The 18,493-nt window shown below is 34.8% G+C and overlaps 1 protein-coding gene across 9 annotated transcripts in view; it reads right to left on the minus strand.

Annotated features, from left to right (window-relative positions):
• Positions 1–18,493, minus strand: part of RIMS1 (regulating synaptic membrane exocytosis 1) — a gene marked incomplete at its 3' end in the record, with an annotated part of 310,018 nt that overhangs the window by 130,561 nt on the left and 160,964 nt on the right. For all 9 annotated transcript variants that reach the window (XM_082756958.1, XM_082756967.1, XM_082756960.1 and 6 more), the window contains 4 exons: positions 10,946–11,013; positions 10,118–10,228; positions 7,895–7,994; positions 4,890–5,013 (listed from right to left, as the gene is read on the minus strand). In XM_082756958.1, the coding sequence (XP_082613084.1) occupies positions 4,890–5,013; positions 7,895–7,994; positions 10,118–10,228; positions 10,946–11,013 (403 nt within the window). The remainder of the gene's footprint in view (positions 1–4,889; positions 5,014–7,894; positions 7,995–10,117; positions 10,229–10,945; positions 11,014–18,493) is intronic.

Here is an 18,493-nt window from a genome sequence, read left to right on the forward strand (position 1 = left end):
AGAGAGCTTTTGTAATTTTTTTTAAGTAATTATTGATAGAAAATATTCATTTCCTTAAAAGTATGTCAGATATATTTATCTTGTTTAAAGATAGCTACACACATAACTGCAAGACATAAAAAGCAAATAAGTAGAGTATGCAGTATAGATCACCTAACTAGTGGCAGTATATTCTAACATTTGTAACTGTTCTGCTTTCTGCTAATGACTTCAAAATGTATATGAAATAACTCAGAACTGTACTTGTATCCATATGTGAATTTCTTACAAATTCAATAATCCAGTTTACATAATCATTTCTTAAATATTACATATTTCTTAAATACTGTAGTAGTTATATTATATTGAGCCTGGTGTATTCAAGTCAATCAAATGCATTAGTGGTATTTTACTTTTGAAAGTTAGCATTTCAATTAAAGAAAATTCTGAAGAGAAACTATAATCCAAAGCATATTAAGTAACCAGATCAGTCTTATCTAGCCTACTTTTATTTTTGGACTGCAGAAAGTCTTATGACTTAAAATATCCAAACCTAGACTAGTCAAAGCAAATGGAGGGAAGGGAAGGGAAGGGAAGGGAAGGGAAGGGAAGGGAAGGGAAGGGAAGGGAAGGGAAGGGAAGGGAAGGGAAGGGAAGGGAAGGGAAGGGAAGGGAAGGGAAGGGAAGGGAAGGGAAGGGAAGGGAAGGGAAGGGAAGGGAAGGGAAGGGAAGGGAAGGGAAGGGAAGGGAAGGGAAGGGAAGGGAAGGGAAGGGAAGGGAAGGGAAGGAGCACAATCACTTTAAAATCAGAACAGAATTTTACTCCTCTACCAGAACAATGCAAACATCAGAAAACTTATGTCAGAAACATTCTGGTAAAGAGCTGCTGACCTCAAATTTCATCTTTTTATCTTTACCTTGAAACACAAAGGTTTTTGTACTCTTATATAATGTTATATATGAATATCTTATATCTGATCCTTCCACACCTCTATGAATACCTTAAATCAAACCCAACTTAGGTTAAGATTGCTGCCTGCAAATCTATGGTTTGTGAGGATCACTGTTTCACAATACACTGCCACAGATGTAATTTCTCTGAGGACTACAGTTAACAGCTTAATCACTTAAGATGAACCAAATTCAAAGGTGGTTGTAGCCCACACTTCCTTAGGTTGCTCATCTTCTATAACCTACAAAGTGTACCCGTCTCCAGTGTTCATCCTCCTACTTCCAAAACTGCTCCTTTCTATCAGAACCTGCACATTGATCTGCAGTTTGCACTATTTATATTACTTGAGCAACTGTCTGACATTTAACATTGCCTGGCTTGTTATGGAGATTCAACCTCCTTGCAAGGACCTAGAGTCCAAGCACAGAGCAGTTGAATCCCACTGGAGAAGCAACAATTTTGTCAATATTATCTGTGGAAATCCAAGCAAATATAAATACCATCCAACAAGGAAAACAGAGACAAAAAAAAAAAAAAGTTTTACCTGCACTATCCCATATGAGGTCACCAGAACACACAAGAGACAGTGAGTTAGATACCATGCCAGGCTTCTTCCCCAACCAGCATATGGCCAGAGGTTTTTCTACGCTATCTTATGTTAATAGCCTCTCACATCGTATGCATATTTATAGGTCATTTTCCCCCTCGTTTTTAGATGCCCAACCCATTAATTCTATTTTTTATAGGTTTCTTACCTACCCTGTGTTTGCAATCATCAGCATTAATGTCAATTAGTTTCTATGGAGTTTTTATGGTACTATTGCGGTTATACTGTTTATTGTTGTTATGCCTTCATCTGCTAATTGTGTTACATTTTTCACATTTTTCTCTAATAAACATCCTACAATTATCCATTACTCAAAATTACATTTGCTGATAGACACAGAAATCCAAATTTACAAGCCTGAGCAAATTGTTTAGACATCAATTTTGTAACTTGCAGCTGTCTAATTGGTGGCCTCACACTCCTCCTATTATTCACTCAAGCCAAACCGTGTTAAATTTGGGCTTTTTAGACCTAATATGCTAGGACTTTTTAAAAAGAGACCATTAAATATGCTGGTACATTACTTGCATTATTAATACTGAGAGATGAAAACATTTAAATTATGCAGACAAAATATCATTTTTCAGGTCTTTCGGGAACCTATTCCCTCACAGGAATTTTAGGTGTAATGGATTACCACTTAATGCCTTATCAAGCAGCTAGTTTGCCAGTCAGCACCTCAGTAGACACAAAACTTTGCTGTACTAGATTTGCTGGATTCAGTAAAATTCACTATCATGAATTTGAAATGACTGTATAGTTTGGATAACAAGACAAGAAGAAGGTAGGAGGTAAAAAGAAAAGTAGTCTGCTGTCCAAAGCAAGCCGTTTCCCATCATACAACACAATCTACATAGATTATAATCAAAACAAACAAAACAAGAAAGTCATGTGGAGTATTTTATTTATTTATTTATTTTTGTTCACTAACATCAGGATTTTCTTTGTTGTAAAATGAATGTTTTTTTTGTTATTCTTTTTAGATAAGAGATGGGTAAATCCCAATCTGATATAAAACAACACAACTTTATCTCATTGCTATTGGAGAAGGGAGTTATCTTTAAATTTCAAATCTGCCTGCTCTAGTCCCTTTGAGATATTTATTTGATCTTCCCAGAAAAAGAAAAAAAATCCTGTCAGGACACAACTCTACAAGGACAGCATTATTATAGTACATAAACATCTCCATGCCAAGACTCCACTTGTCTCAAAATAAAGGTGTAGTCTAATGTGCTCTATTTTTGCTTATGTCCAGAAATAAATATGCATGATGGGTCATCTAAAGCAAAAAGTTACATTTTATCAGTCCTATGTCCAGGTGCATTTTTTGGGTGTAAAATTCACTGCTTAGATTTAAAAGCAGTCTTTGTTTTTGAATGCCCTTCATATTCTGTGTCTCAGTCAGTACAGCAGTTGTGGTATTTTCTCTGGATTTTTCTTCAAGAGTACATTACTGAAATATGTTCGTTTTTTTAAATATTTTATTTATAGAATTCATAAACTACAATAAATTGTTTTAAATAATCAAGTTACCTTAAAAGTCTAATGATACATGACATTTGCAAATATACTGATATCTAAAGCTCACTGCTTAAAATGTCGTTATAGCACTTTATTTTTATATGAGTTGCACAAATCACTTTTCAGGTTTTTGTTCAATTGAAAGTTCAAGTCAGGTCCAATTATCAACATACTAATTTTCTGCTGACTTAAATATTTAAAAAAAAAAAAAAAAAAAAACAGACTTCCAAAAATCTCCTTATGGCATTTTATTTTTAATTACAATGATGATGGACTGAAGGACTGAATTTGAAGTTTGCAGACAGGAATATCTCCTATCTGTGACTAAAGAATGTAAAATAAGGTTTCTACTCCCCCACAGTCTCCATCTGGATGTTAATTTTAGCCCTAAACAACCACTTTTATTGCATCAAGCTCTCACTTTCCATTAAAAGGTCAAACTCACAATTAAAATTAGCAACAAATGTTAATTTCATTTAAGTACTTTTAATAGCAATTGTCGTTAAAAAGGAAGAGCTCATTTGCAAAATATAGCTACACTTGCACAGTATGTACAAAACCAAACATCAAAAGTTGACGTAAAATAAATGTAAGAGAATGTTTTAGAAAGAAAATGAATCGTGCTTTCTGTTTCTCAAACTAAGAACTTACCATATTAAGACACAAAAATTATAATTTCAATGAAATCTAGCGCATTCATAATGAAATAATTCTGTGTTCATAACTAGGAAACAGTTTACCATCTAACTATAGGACACTTGTATTTAGAGACATACAGTGAGTGCACATGACCTCTGGGGAGGTGAAAAACTACAGATAGATTCGAACCTTTCAAACTTTTTTTTAAACTAGCCAAGAGTCACTTTTTATCGTTAACTGTGTCACACATTTCTGCAATCTAAGTGTGCATTTACAATATGTGATTCATATTCAATCCTATAAGATTGCTCAAAACAGTCCCAATACAGTCATGTTCAAGGACAAGTGTAGAATAAACAATTGTGCAAATCAATTGTGAAAAATACAGGGCCAACCCCACTCATTTTGCCAATTCAAACAAATTTTATGATCCTTGCAATGCTTACTTCATAAGTCAAGAACATATGAATTGTTATCACTAACCCCCCAAACCTGGATTTATAACAAATAAATGTTCTAAATATTAAAAAAAAAAAAAAAAGCTAATTTTTGAAAAAAATAAATTACATTAAATAATGTGAAGGTATTTTTGTTTCTGCTTTTGATTCTGGTATTTTAAAGCTAAATAGTCATTTCAATTAGAATGGTTTTGTTTTCGTTTTTAAAGAAAGGCTGTTTAAAATCCTACTAGCACTGATGTATTTCAGATCTTGTAATGTTCAGTTTGCTCATGTTTCCTTCTGCTCATGAATATGTGTGTAAGTTATTCTGATGTAATGAATCTAAGAGCCTGACAAAAAGATTTTACTCACATGTTTACTCACATGCAGGATCAATACATGGTGTCCAGAAAGAAACCTTCTTTAATTCATCATAAACATAAATACTAACTCTTCCTTTGCCATTTGGCAAAAATCTTGTTAGTACTTTGACCATAAAACAAAACAAAACAAAAACAAACAAACAAAAAACCTACACATTTATATTGATATATTTTTGGTATCACCGTACAGATCCAAGGTTGCTATGGGCAATGAAAAAAACGGAATGCACAGGATTTCAGTAATAGAAAGTGAATCATATTGCATTGTTAAGAGATAAAAGAGAGAAAAATAATGAACTCACAAATAGTCCCTTTAAAAGTCCCATTAGTACAAATAATAACTGTGATTAAGAAGCAAGTCTTCTTACCCAATAGGCCTTGAAACAATAATTTCAACTTGAGGTTCTGACTTTGATTCTAAAATAATGTTGTAAACTTCTTCATTTGTAGCTCCAGGCAAGGGTTTGCCATTCCATTCTAGAACTTCATCCCCTTGAATTTAAAGAGAATTTTATTTAATTTCAATATTATTTTGAAAAGAAGCACAAAACATTTATGAAATCTATAAAGCTAAGTTACATTGCTCAAAATGAATTTAAAAACTCTGCTGAAAATCAAAAATGTTTTTTTGAGACACTATCAAGGCTCCTTTCATAATTTGTACACAACATCATATTAAGGAAACCACTTGTACAAACTTATTATGTACTTCAGAGATAATACAGCACCTGTTACTGTGCTACAAAATTAAAGAGTCTCTTTAAAAGACCTTTTATTAGCTAGCAGTAATAAACTTTGAAAGTAAACAATAAAAGGGTTGATCTTCAAAACATGAAAAAATATAAACATCTGATGTTAAACCTTTAAAAATCATGCTTTTTCATTACAATTTGTATGCATACTGTGCATTTTGATTTCTCAATGAAAAGGAGAGTCTTCACTGTCTGTATCCCGTGAACCAAAAATAAAAGCAGGGAATGAGTCACTACCTTCTGAAGATGTTAGAGGGGGGAAAGAAAACAAAGACAATATGAAAGTAATTTAGATGACTTTTCAGCTTGCCATTTCCAGAATTTTGATAGTACGTACGTTGCATTACACTTTGACATGACTATAAAAAGATAATAGTCTTTAATTATATTTTCTAAAGAAAGATAAACAACTAAACTGAAGGAACCATAACATAAAGTTTACACTCTCATATCCTATGCAGTAGTATGAATTCTGCAACCATTATCATGCCATTATGCATGATAATTATGCATAACCATTATGCAACCATGATGCCACAAATAAATTTATTTTCTTTGTTGACAACGATTTTGTGTTCGTCAGTCAGTAACAATCCTTCAGCTGCTGGCTTTGCTCCTGTCTGAGCTCTAAGTCAAATGGCAAAACTTGTGCTTGTTAATAAACCAAGGAAAACTATCCTAACTGAACTCCTAACTACCAAAACACAGAGCTACAACTTCTGTTTATGTTCAGTGATTGTCATTCCTCACAAGACATTTCTGGAGGTCAGCTATCAATCCATGCTTTCAGAGACTTGACCAGCTGAGATTTGAGTATCTCCAAGGAAGCAATCCAGCAACTCCTCTGGGCAACCTGGTCCAGGACCTTGCTATTCTCACCAAGAAGAAAAGTTTTCACAATCCAAACCTTCTTCATTCCACTTTGTGTGTTGCTTCCTGTGTGATCACAGTCTGGCTCTTCATCCTTACAACCTCCCATTAGCCAGGTAAAAAATTGAATTACTTCCCCCCTCCCCCCCCCCACCAGAGTCTTCTCTTCACCAGTGTGAACAAACCCAGCCCTCTCAGCTTCTTCTTGTACGCCACAGACTTCCTAATCAACTTCCTCTGACCAGCCTGGTCCTGTTTGTCTCTTTCTTGTATAGAGGAGCCCAAACTGGACACAATACTCCAGATACAACCTCATAATCATGGAATAGAGGGCATCAACCTCCATTGGCTGGCTACAGTCCTGTTAATATAACCCCGTACATGCTTGTCATGTTTTGCTGCAAAGATGCATTGCTGACTCATGTTCCACTGACTGTCCTCCAGCACGTCCAGATGCTTTTCTGCCAAGCTTCTTTGTAGCTGGTTTGCCCCTGGTGCTTATTGTTGCATAGGGTTATTCTATTCCTGATGCCAGACTTAATATTTGTCTTTGGCAAAATTTATGAGGTTTGTGTAATTACTCACAAATTGATGAACTACACAAATTCTGAAGGCTTTTGAGAAAGGTGAAAAAATGAGTTTTCCCGGCAGAATGGCTCATCCATGCCTTTTTTGTGTGTGTTCTAGTCCCATACAATAAATGAATAGAAAACAGACGAAACTACATACATCTGCTTAGCCAGTCCTCTGAATTTATTTTGACCCTAAAAATATTGTTCAGAATTATTTTAAAATAGCTTTGACCTAAAAACTAACCTAGTCCAGACATTAAAAATGAGACATTTCAGCCTAGACACTTCAAGATTAGTGAAGTGAATGTAATTTTCTATAATTATAATCTGCAGTTAAAATCCAAAAACAATTATAATAAGTAGTGCTATCAACACCCCATTTATCAACTTGAAAAAATAAGTAATAAATGCCAAGACATTTCTACTTCCTTATTACTATTTGCTTCATGTAATTATGTTAAATTCAAAAAAGTTTTCATCAGAGTTTCTGGATTCCTAAGAAGGTGTTGTACAGAATTTTGTTTGCTAAGCAGATGTTGGAAAGCAGATGTTTAGGACTGTTACAAAATATAAACCACTAAAAAGTAATTTAGAAAACTGACTGCCATGCATAGTTCTTGCTTCATATAGAAAAAAAGCCTGAAAAGTGTCAACAGTGCAGCCACTTATTTGCAAGTGCACTATATAAATCTTACATGCATTATATACTTTAGGATCATTTTCTTGAGCTCTTTCACATTTTTACTTGTAACAATTCACACTGACTAATAATGTCTATTGTGTATACAATGCATCACCCTTCAGGTGACAATGTAGTGTGAGTACAATAACTGTAGTGAGTTTTGTTTGACACAATGAATTAGTTTTATAGTATGCTTATATTGCTTCTATAGAGTATAACAAGCAGCTCCTCAGATACCAAGCACATGTGCACCAGTAACATTCAATCCTGACACTGACAGGAGTGTCTTGTATATTGTTCACATATTCAAGCCATTGGAGTTAATAATAAATTAGAAAGGTAGACAACTGTAGCATTCCATAGTAACACTACAGTGTTCTTCTATATTTACAAAATATTAGCATATCACATGAGTGATGTTAATGTAAGATAACAGGCACATTACAAAAAGCTATAATTGCAAGACAAAATATTTTGTATGTAACTTATTGATTTACCTGCTCTGAGATGTCCCACCACATCGGCCAAGCTACCTTTTTTCACTTTGGTAATGAAGGCACCAAGTCGTCCTAATTCTGTCATTTTTCCTCCAACAACCTGGAAGATCATATACTTGTGAGTTTTCATGCCATAAACCAGACATCATATCAACATAAACATATAGCCAGATTAGTTTTCACAATACTTTTTTAACTAAAGATAAATTATCCATACACAAATCTATTGTCAATTTAGTCTTCACAGAGGCTAAAAGAAAAAGTTAGAAATACAAAAAGGCCAGGCTATCTTATGCAACTTGCTAAGCATTCAAATTTGTTTCAGAAAGAGGATTTCTTGATAAATAATCAAGAAAATATATTTTTTACAAATAGATGTCTGTCTTGTGCTTAAGTTTAAATTGGAAGTGAACATCAAACCAAAGGTATTAAAACCTCCAAAGTGAAATTAGTGCAACAATTACAAACTTAGTTAATACACTACTAGGAAACATATGCAAATAGTTCATGAAAACATTGCTACAACTTAAACCCTGGCCCTCTCATCCAAACACATGACAGTACAAAAAAGCAACTCCTAGCTTCTATTAAACAGAACAGAAGAGAGCATTGAATAGGGTTTTGTTTTAAAGAGTGTATAACACACAGATGGGGAAAAATAGCGGTAAAAATGTGCCCTCAAAAGGTTAGGTCTTTAATAAAATATATATATTAAATAAATAAAAAAAAAAAACTAGCCTTGCTGACTGACTATTCTCTCTACCCTTCTCACTCTCTTCAGTTAGTTCTTTTGTCAGGAATATCCTGGGTCAAGATTTATGGAACAGTGGGTCAGTGGTTCATTAGGTATTATTTCTTCATGTTGCCATCATGGTTACTGATTTAAAACTTTGATTTTAATTAAAAATTAAATACAGTTTTAATACAGAACCATACACAAGCAGATCCAGAAGCCTACCTGACTACAAGGTTGTCACAAGAGGATGTGCTAAATTTATCAGTGTGTTACCTAGAACTTCGATCACATCATACAAAACTGAGACTGAAAACATCAGAAAGAAGCTCTCCAATCTATGTTTCCTACTAGGGTCTAACATTTTTCTCAGATATTAAAGAAGTGTTGTTGCTACCAGCAAAAATCAGCCTTATGCTACAGTCTACAAGATATTTAGATGAAATGTTCTCATATTTTATATTCCCACCCTACACTATTTCACTTTGAAGTGCGTAAGTGGAGTGTGCTTTTACCCAGAACATGCCATTACAAAGTTCACAGGGGTCTTTCCTGACTTAACTCCCACCATGATGAGCAGAACCAACAACCCACATCACATGTGAGGGCTTGAATTACCAGATAACTATATGTAAGGAGAGGTTGACTGCAACGTCACTGCCCTTTGAAGTTGACTTAGTCCTTAAGTGGATGGGAATGTTTCACATTTTCTATTGTTTCTGTTGCTTTTAGTGGAAAGAGGAAGAAATCAAAATTAATTTTCTCAGTCATTTTTGGAGCTCCATATATTAAAATATACATGAACTGGCACACTGTACTCTTCAGCAGTCTCTAGAACTATTCCTTTTAAGTGTCATGGCAATTTAGGGACAATAACCTAGATGTCCACTACAAAATGAGAAATTTAGGAATTTAAATGAATTTGACCACGTCTCCCATAATGTCTTAATTTACAGGCAGTGAATTAACTGGAATTACCTTTAATACAATCACTGCTATGCTTTATTTATTTTTCTTTTGTGTGTGTGTGTGTAAATATTTAATGCCATTGTACACAATTTCTGTTTCTGAATAGCTGTGTGGATTCTGAAGACTGACTCTGTAAACATTTACGTCTGGATGACATTTATTTATATGGACTATGAGATGGGTTTCTTGGCTGAAATGCAAGCAGTAGAGCTAGAAAAGGCAGAACTCCTATAATGCATTTAAATGTACAGTATATGTCTTGCAGACAGGAAGCTGAATAAACATAAATTTTTAATCAAAATGGTTCAGTTCCTTGATCATGGATGAGCGGAAGACATGCACAAAAGGATTAAATATATTTACATTCATAATTTATCTATATAACTTCCAAAACTTACTAAAAGTGAGGAATACATTTTTGTCAAATGACCATATGCTTAGAGACTCCTCTGATTTATGTTAGGCTTCTACAGGTCAGTGGAAATTTAATTCTTTTACCACATGAACCATGTAATACTTACTTTTAGCCCCAGTAATGCACCTGATTCTTTTGGCATGGTTGTTCTCTTGTTAAGAATAACACGCCCAATTAAGCGATCTCCCTCTTTAGAAGGCTGCCACGTTACTGGATGCTATTGAAAAGACAAGCAGTGGGAAGGAAAACGTTTTCCTGTATTCAGATGCATACCTATAAACTTGTAAAATTTCTGAATCATTACATCATAGAAATTGTAACAGAACTTTCTAGTATTGTATCATGTTTGTAGGGCTCTGGCCTCATTAAATATTTATGCCTGCTGTAAAAAAATCTCAGCACCAAGTCTGCAGGTAGATTTATAATATAATTAAAAGTTTAATACAATTAAACATTTAAAACACAACCTAATTAATAAAGTTAAACATTAATTTTTAATTCCAGGACACTGAAAATTGTATTTATAAATTCTGTTCTTCAGAATAGCATATGTTATAGAGCTCTGTCATATAGGTTCATTATATAATAAAAGCCAAATCATCCTTTCCCATTCCAATTCAGCAGAAAAAAAATATATCTACTAATCTCTCCTAGAGCAATATTACACTCACAGTGTCTTTTCTGGTATGAAACCGATATGATAAAATCTAGTACCAGGTCTGTAAAAACATTAACTTCATATTAAAATTCACGTAATTTTACTAGTCTAGATTCTGATAAAAATATCCTCTGATTTTGATTTCCATGATCCACTAAGCCAAAATTTTACATAAATTGTATAGAACTTTTTTTGTAACAAATTTCTACAGCAAACTGAAATTATCAGTAACCATTTTAATTCATACTTTTGCAGCCCTTTTTCCCTGTTTCTTACCGAACTAATAGGGGATGTCTCCCTGCTGTGCCACGTGGCAGGATCCAGCCAGTAATAATCCAAGTCACCTGGAAGAATATGAATAGAAAGAAATGTGTAATCTCTCAAACAGAGAAAAACAAATGTGTGATTAGTTGCACATGCATGAATTTTAATAGCTTGCAATGGCTTGATAAAGCTAATAAAAACCTGTAGTATGATTTACATCAACTTAAGCATATTGATTTGAAAACAATATAGACTAATAATATAAAAACAAAAATACATAACAATACCATTATTTGGACTCTTGCTTTTCACACTTCAGGACTAGTTGTACACTCCAGCTGTTTTTCACTTTGCCCAGTTGTTTTCCAAGAAGGGACCCCAAAGCACCGCATTCTGAGCCCTCCTCCTCCCACCTCTCCATAATAAACACAAAGGACCACAGCTAATGACGACACTAGAGTGAATACTCCACAAAATGGGAACTTGACTACAGTTAAGGACAGGACAGTAAGACACACTGAAGAATCTGCAAAGCAGTTGATCAGTACACCTGGTACAGACAGAGGGTCCCAGGAGTTGAAGGGTAATACAGCACAGCTTACCAGGCACAACAGCTACACAAAAATAGCAAGTAGTGTCAACAGCAACTATGAGCTTGTAATCTTTTATTTTGCTTCCAACAAACATAGACAACGCACATCAAGAATAGAACCCTGGATTATGGTGGTCTGGAAGCCACAAACTCATCAGGCCAAGTAGGGGAACCATGGGCAAGGGTTGGGAGAAAAGACAGCAAATGGCATGGTGAATATATATGAACTGATGGAAAGCTTAGGAAACCACAGTTTGACTTAACATAGTATGGCAGTGGAGGGTTGAGTTGGTAGCAAAAAATGACCAACTCTACTGGCTGTTGTCTGTGGTAGAGTTGACTGGTGTAACTGCACTCCAAGACAGGAGATGAAGAGGCAGGAATTGCAAGAGGAAGAACATTCAGTGCAGCAGTGCAATTCAGAGTTTTCTTTACAAAGAGAAAGGGTGTAGATGGTATTAGGAAGAATGCTGGAGAATGATTCTGGCTAGAACAGATCCAACTGAATAGGAACAAATCCGAAGCATTTCTGTCCTGGTGCTAATTTTAAAGAGAATATACCTGTGAGCTCTGAACCTTGGCATTATTTCATCCCTTTGGACATTACTGCAGTTTATTACCAAAATACAGTAGTGTCATTAAGACTGAAAATGACACTTATTTTCAATTCAATACCAGTGGTATATAAAAGCTCAATCTGAAATAATCCAACAGATATTTTTGATTTTTTTTTTTAATCTGAGGAATGAAACAGTAGACAATTCTGCCACTTAGCTTCCAGCATCTTTAAAGAAATAAATAAACAAAACCCCACCAAAATCAAAATTTACAGTTTCACTTCAGAGGCCAGTTTCAGTGCCTGAATGAAATGCAGTCACCTCTGCGGGCTTTTTGTTTTGTTTTGTTTTGTTTTTGAGAGTGTGTATGTAGTTTTTTTTTCTCAGGTCTTTGAATTATTATGCCTCATAGTTAGGCTTTGTTATGGAACAACTCTTCCTATGATTTTCTATTGACATTCCTACAAACTATTCAAAAGCCACTGGGTAAAAATACTACTTTCATTAAGGTCAGTGGCTTTTTGCAGATACACTCTTTTGCTATACTCTATGTCATCAGAAAATATTTTATTTATTATATACAATTTAGGAAATACATCTTCACTATCACATTTTAGGAAATGCATCTGTGTAATAATACTGTTAGATCACTGCTTTTACTAGCACACAGGAATCCAACAGATGTACAAACAAGGCAGGCTTCTAGCAAGAAAAAATACACATTTAGACAGGTTTTATTACTTTTCTGACCATTTTTCTACAAATAATCGGATGCTAATTATGAAATATACTCTATCACCATTTATAAAACATAGTATTTTGATAGCTGATCATCTACATGATCACAAGCTATTTTTAAAGAGCTTATTATTACCATATGCATAACCACACGAGGCAGTTTGCGGTCACATTAGCTACTGCACTTCTGGAATTTTGTGGGCTTAACTTCACATTAAAGATCTTTCAGTTTTATTTTTAGTGCAGTTCCTTGCACCTTTAAAAAGAGTTCAAAACTGCAGCAAGAACAACAAAATCATGGAAGCAGACTGCCATCCTAAGTGTTGGCAGTGAGCTGAGACCAGTGGCACAGACATCTCCAATTTTCAATAATGGCACTCAACAGCAACACTAAAAAACAACTATTCTTCATGAACTTCCCTTCCCCAGCCCAAACATGTGCCTCTGTGTTTCACAGCTATTTGTTCTGCGATAGAGAAATACGCAGGCAGGAATAAATGCCACTCCTGCAAGCAGAGATGTGTCCCCTGGTGCTCAGCCCAGAACCAACATTCAGTAGGCAGAAACTGGATATTTGTTTAATTACAAGAAATAATTTCACTGAACTAGTATTACAGATCCCAGAACAGGTAAGTAACAAACAAAACCTTACCATATGAGAGCACAGTTTCAGATTTTCTCAAAACAAAACAAAATAATAAAGAAAAAATAAAAACACTATACACAGAGTACTCCCTCCACTAGGAAAAATCACTAGAAGTAACTAGTAAAATGAAACAGATGTAAGATGTTATAGAGAAAAAAAAAAAAACTACTGAGAAAATTATCATTTTAGAGCAACTTGAACTGCTTTGGAACACTTTTTTAAACAATGCCTTAAATTTACAGACATGAAAAAAAATAAAAATAACATACCATAGGCACAGTACATTATTTCTGTACATTACCAATACATTCATATAAACCATACAAAGATGTATTTTGAAATGAAGCGTATGATTAAAAAATGCATTTGCAATTATAATTTATGATTTACTTTGGACTAATGGAGTGAAAGAAGTATATATTTATAAAACCCTTTTTCCTGAGGGAGTAATTCAAAATGTTGTATCCTGCCAGCAATAAAATACTTTTCCTATTAACCGCTCAATTACTGTACTCTTGGACATAAAGGGCTGTAATAATAAATCCACTTAACATGACACAAATGGGTTGATTTTTTTCTTGAGAAGTCTTTTGCAGTCTTCCATCAAATTCCAAAATAAGGAGTAAAACTCTTAATTCATTCCTTTGATTTTATGTCTGCAACATGCATGCTTTCAAAATAAAGGAAAGCAAAATTCAAAACAGCAAAAAACATTTTCCCTACAACATTTCATCTTCAGCGGTACTACTCACATGAAGAGCTGATGCTGTAATGCTGCGATTTCAAGTGAAACCTCACAAAGCTGGTAAGTGTTAGAAATGACAGCCTTGTCTCTGTTGCAAAGCTGAAGTATTGCTTTGCTGAAACAGGCACAAAATATAAGAAAGTCTCTTATCCTGTATGACCAGCCACACTGATCTCCGAAGAGCCTGGAATACTGGAGATAAAACATCCTAAGATGTTTCTCCAGATCCAGACTACTACAGAGAGCAGTGATATTCAGCAAAGAATGCGCTTCTGGTGCTTTGCTCAAATCCAGAGGCACCAGGTTTGCAGCAGTAACTTAAGACAAGAATCAGACAGTCCATTGATAAGATTCAGTCAGACCACATTAGGCACTTAATTGAGCCTAACATTCAACTTCTAATTAATAAAACAGTTCCAGCATGTACCTGCGAAACTCAGACAATTATTTTCGGAGGCTGCACCTATAATTAAAGCTCGAACTGGCTTCATATATAGACAGTTTAGGTCTCTAATTAACACACACAGCGGCCATCTACGTATTTACCTTTGTGAACTTTGAGGCTCAAATACAGCATGAATTAGAGACAATAAATCCCAAAGATGTGGAATAGTCCTCTAGTTTGTCTTTCACAGTTCCCATGGAACTGGATCATTATTTCATGGAAATGATCAATCGTTTCCCAGTGTAAAACCAACAAAAGCCACATATCAGACCAAAGAAAGTTATAAGAAATGGAAAGAAGCTCAGAACGTCAACTTGACTGGGTCTTTAAAAGATGTTTAGATGTAGACCTTAGTGATATAGTTTAGTGGGGGACTTGTTAGTGTTAGGTCAGAGGTTGGACTTGGTGATCTTGAGGTCTCTTCCAACCTAGAAATTCTGTGATTCTGTGTGACTGCCTTCCTCCTTCACAGCCAGAATTTTCATGAGTTAGAAGACCACTCTACTCACTCCGGGTACACATTCAGTACACTGAGATTGCCATCAAAAACATCGGGCTACTGTCACAGATGTGATGCATCACATTGGTAAGCCAAGAGGACACTTCTAGCCCAAGGGGGAAAAAAACAAACAAACAAACAAACAAACAAACAAAAACACTAAGCTAGTCTTTTTATCATGACAGAAGAGTAATTGCCTGAATAAACAACATATGTTGTTTAAGTCACTATATCCAAAGTGCTGACCAACCCCATAATGAGAAAATACACAAATACCCTGCCTTGACATACAGCCCTCACATCTAAGGGTCAAGCAGACAACTCAGTAGCTACCTACTGCCTATTTATGCAGAAAGCTTCACAAAAATGCTCATTATCTCCTCAAATCAACTGAATTTAGATGCCTACAGTTAAGAACTTAAATCCTTGCAGAAGGAGCTCTGTGTTTCACCATTTATGCAGTTCAAAGACAGACCGGCTCATGCAGCGTGTGGGAAGAATCCATCACATGACTGTGAAGTTTAGGTTTTAGTTCGTATGGAAAATATATAATTGCATTGGATATGAGCTCCCTTCTGGCACATGTCATCATCAGCTCTGAATGCTGGCATACTCCAAAGATCCAGTAAAAACTAGTACTCTGTGGAAGTGACAATTCAAACATATAGTCACATTGGGAGTGCAGATCAGCCACACGTGCCTGTAACCCCTACTGCTCCCCACTCTAGAGCCAGCCCATCAACACATGATTTAGGCATTGTAACTTAATGATGAGACGTGAAATTGCTTTTCTGTATCTCCACTAAATTTTTGAGTAATTAAAAACAATTGAAAAAGGATCCATGGAGCATTACCAAGCACTATGCTTTAAGACCTGGATAACCAACAACCTCTAAACACTGAAAATGAATGTCCATGTCTTTCTTGTGTGTCTAGAGATAAGGATATTTTATATTTTTTTCCTCACACAAAAACAACGTTTTATTTTGGAAAAAAAAAAATCTCTTTTAGAAGTGGCAGTTATATTGTGAACACAGTGCAGACTGCAATGCTAATTGCTATTTACAAACCTGAAACCTGGAAAAAAAAATTGGCAAGGAAGCACTGAACTAATGATACAGTATTTTGTTTGTTAAGGATGCCAGTATTAAATTGAACCTAGTGAGAAGGAAAAATGCACGTGACTTCTCCTTCAGTAACTATTGCAAAGTTGTTTATTTACAAGAACGGTGAGATCTATGTGCATCTACAATTATTTTTATTTTTGTGTAAGAGTGATTTGTCAGTAGCTAATTACTGAATATTCTTGCAATATATTCTTGTTATCTGGGTGTACAGGGAATTTTCTGAGCATTGACTAAAATATAATGCATTTCTTATTCAGATATTCATTTTGCAACTTTTTTTTTTTTTTTTTACACATATACCCTTGTGCTCATTGTTGGCTCAAGCAGGTTTCTCAAAAGGTATACTAGCAGAAGACTACCCGACACAATTGTATGTTCATAAGGCAGACCTCCTACCTCAATTACCTCAGAGTTGTTAGAAGTCATTATTAAGGTACCAAAACCAAAGGTTACAAATCCTAACAACTGAAGCTTGCAGCCAAAAATCATGACTTATCCAGTCAAGTAGCAAATTGAGGTTTAGTGAATGTTTCTAAAACTTTAATTTGGACACCCTAGGGAAGGACATAACTAAGAAGCTTTCCTAAATTTCCTGAATCTCTAGGGAGCCTGCTTGTGAGAAGCATTGTGTTAAACAACATGATTTAGTTCCTTCAAACACCCACTCAAAATATCGAGAGTAAAAGCATTATTAAAAATATTTTATTGATAGAATATGAAGTGTTCAGCACTACCAAGAATTTCAGATCAGTAGGCAGATATTTTAATTGATTTTTGATACTGCAGTATCTGAAGATGCAAGAAAAAAAAAAAATCGGGTCTAACTCCAAGTCCTGATTTTACTGACATTGATTACACTCTTTAGTGGATAATAATTCTGTAGATGGACGGATAGAAGAAGATCTCCTTTTTGAAATGTAGAGCTTCCTTGAATTCATTTATTATTCCTTTTTAATTCCAATTCAATATTGACACTTACTTGTTTTAACTGAATCATTTGAGTGCCTGTTTAGTATAATTAATACTACTCTAGCTTTGGCATGATCTCTAAAGGTAATACTTTCATTTTGGTCTCCTTTGGTATTTTTCCCCTGGCAATCTTAAAAAAGATTCAAATGAATATTTTCTATCTCAATATTTGTTAAAGCCTGTTTTAAGAAGAAATTATAATTCAAAATCCAAGCTGCAAATAAAGTCTCTTCAAGCTCCAGGGTGTTTCACTTACATTGCCAGTAGTCATGAATTTTAACAAGGATAAGCCTATGAAAAAACACTGTAAAGCAGCAGCCTGTGCCTTACAAATCCCACGGATATGATGCCCAGTGAGGTATCAGTGCCCTGGTAGCACCTACTGCAACTAAGGTAACCAAAAAGGTCTTTGTTCAAAGAGCCTTTTCTGAATATTTTCTCCTACTGTGGGGAAGGAAGAAAGGTATTTCTGCTCAGATATGGTATGCTGACAAAGGTATGCTGACATGCTGACAGAAACAACAGCATCTCAGAAAAAAAAAAATAATAAATCCATTATCCACAGGAAAGGGATCAGGAGAAAGACAGTAAGTCTATGAGTTTGTCATCCAACATACACACACACACATGTGCACGAACATGAACAACCCTATAGACCTGCACAGGTCATTGGAGAAAAAAACAAAGAAACAATGAAATTACATTTCATAACCAAAGTTATGATTTCAGGATCATGGAAACTTGGGAAGACAATGAAAGAGAAAATCTGAGTTAAGCAAAAAAAAAAAAAGTGAAAGAAAAAAGAAAGAAAAAAGTCTTAGTTGTTCTTAGCTTCTGGACTGTAGAAGGAAATAAAATAAAGCAGATTAAATTCTTTGGACTGTGATTAAAGACAAGTATTTAAGCGGTGCCACTCTAGAGCACCAAATTAGGATGATGAGACTAGTGAGGTATTGTTTTTTTTGGTAAGCATTCATCATAATTCTCTATTGAACTATACTTTAAGGTAATGAGAGAGCTTAAAGGCTTTCCTTTCTCCTATTCAGAGAACACTACAGGAAGAATGCTTGGAATGCAAAGTCAGAGATCACTGGCACTAGGCAACTTGCAGCTTTGCATCTCACCAATAGAGAGGAAATACTTAAGAATGTTAAAGTGAATAAAATACACAATCCTTAAAAATGTAAGCAAGATGAGAAAAAAAAAAAAAAAAACTTAGAGAAAATAAGGAAGCAGACATAA

Source organism: Aythya marila (assembly GCF_965140915.1).
Source record: "Aythya marila genome assembly, chromosome: 3".
NCBI lineage: Eukaryota > Metazoa > Chordata > Aves > Anseriformes > Anatidae > Aythya > Aythya marila.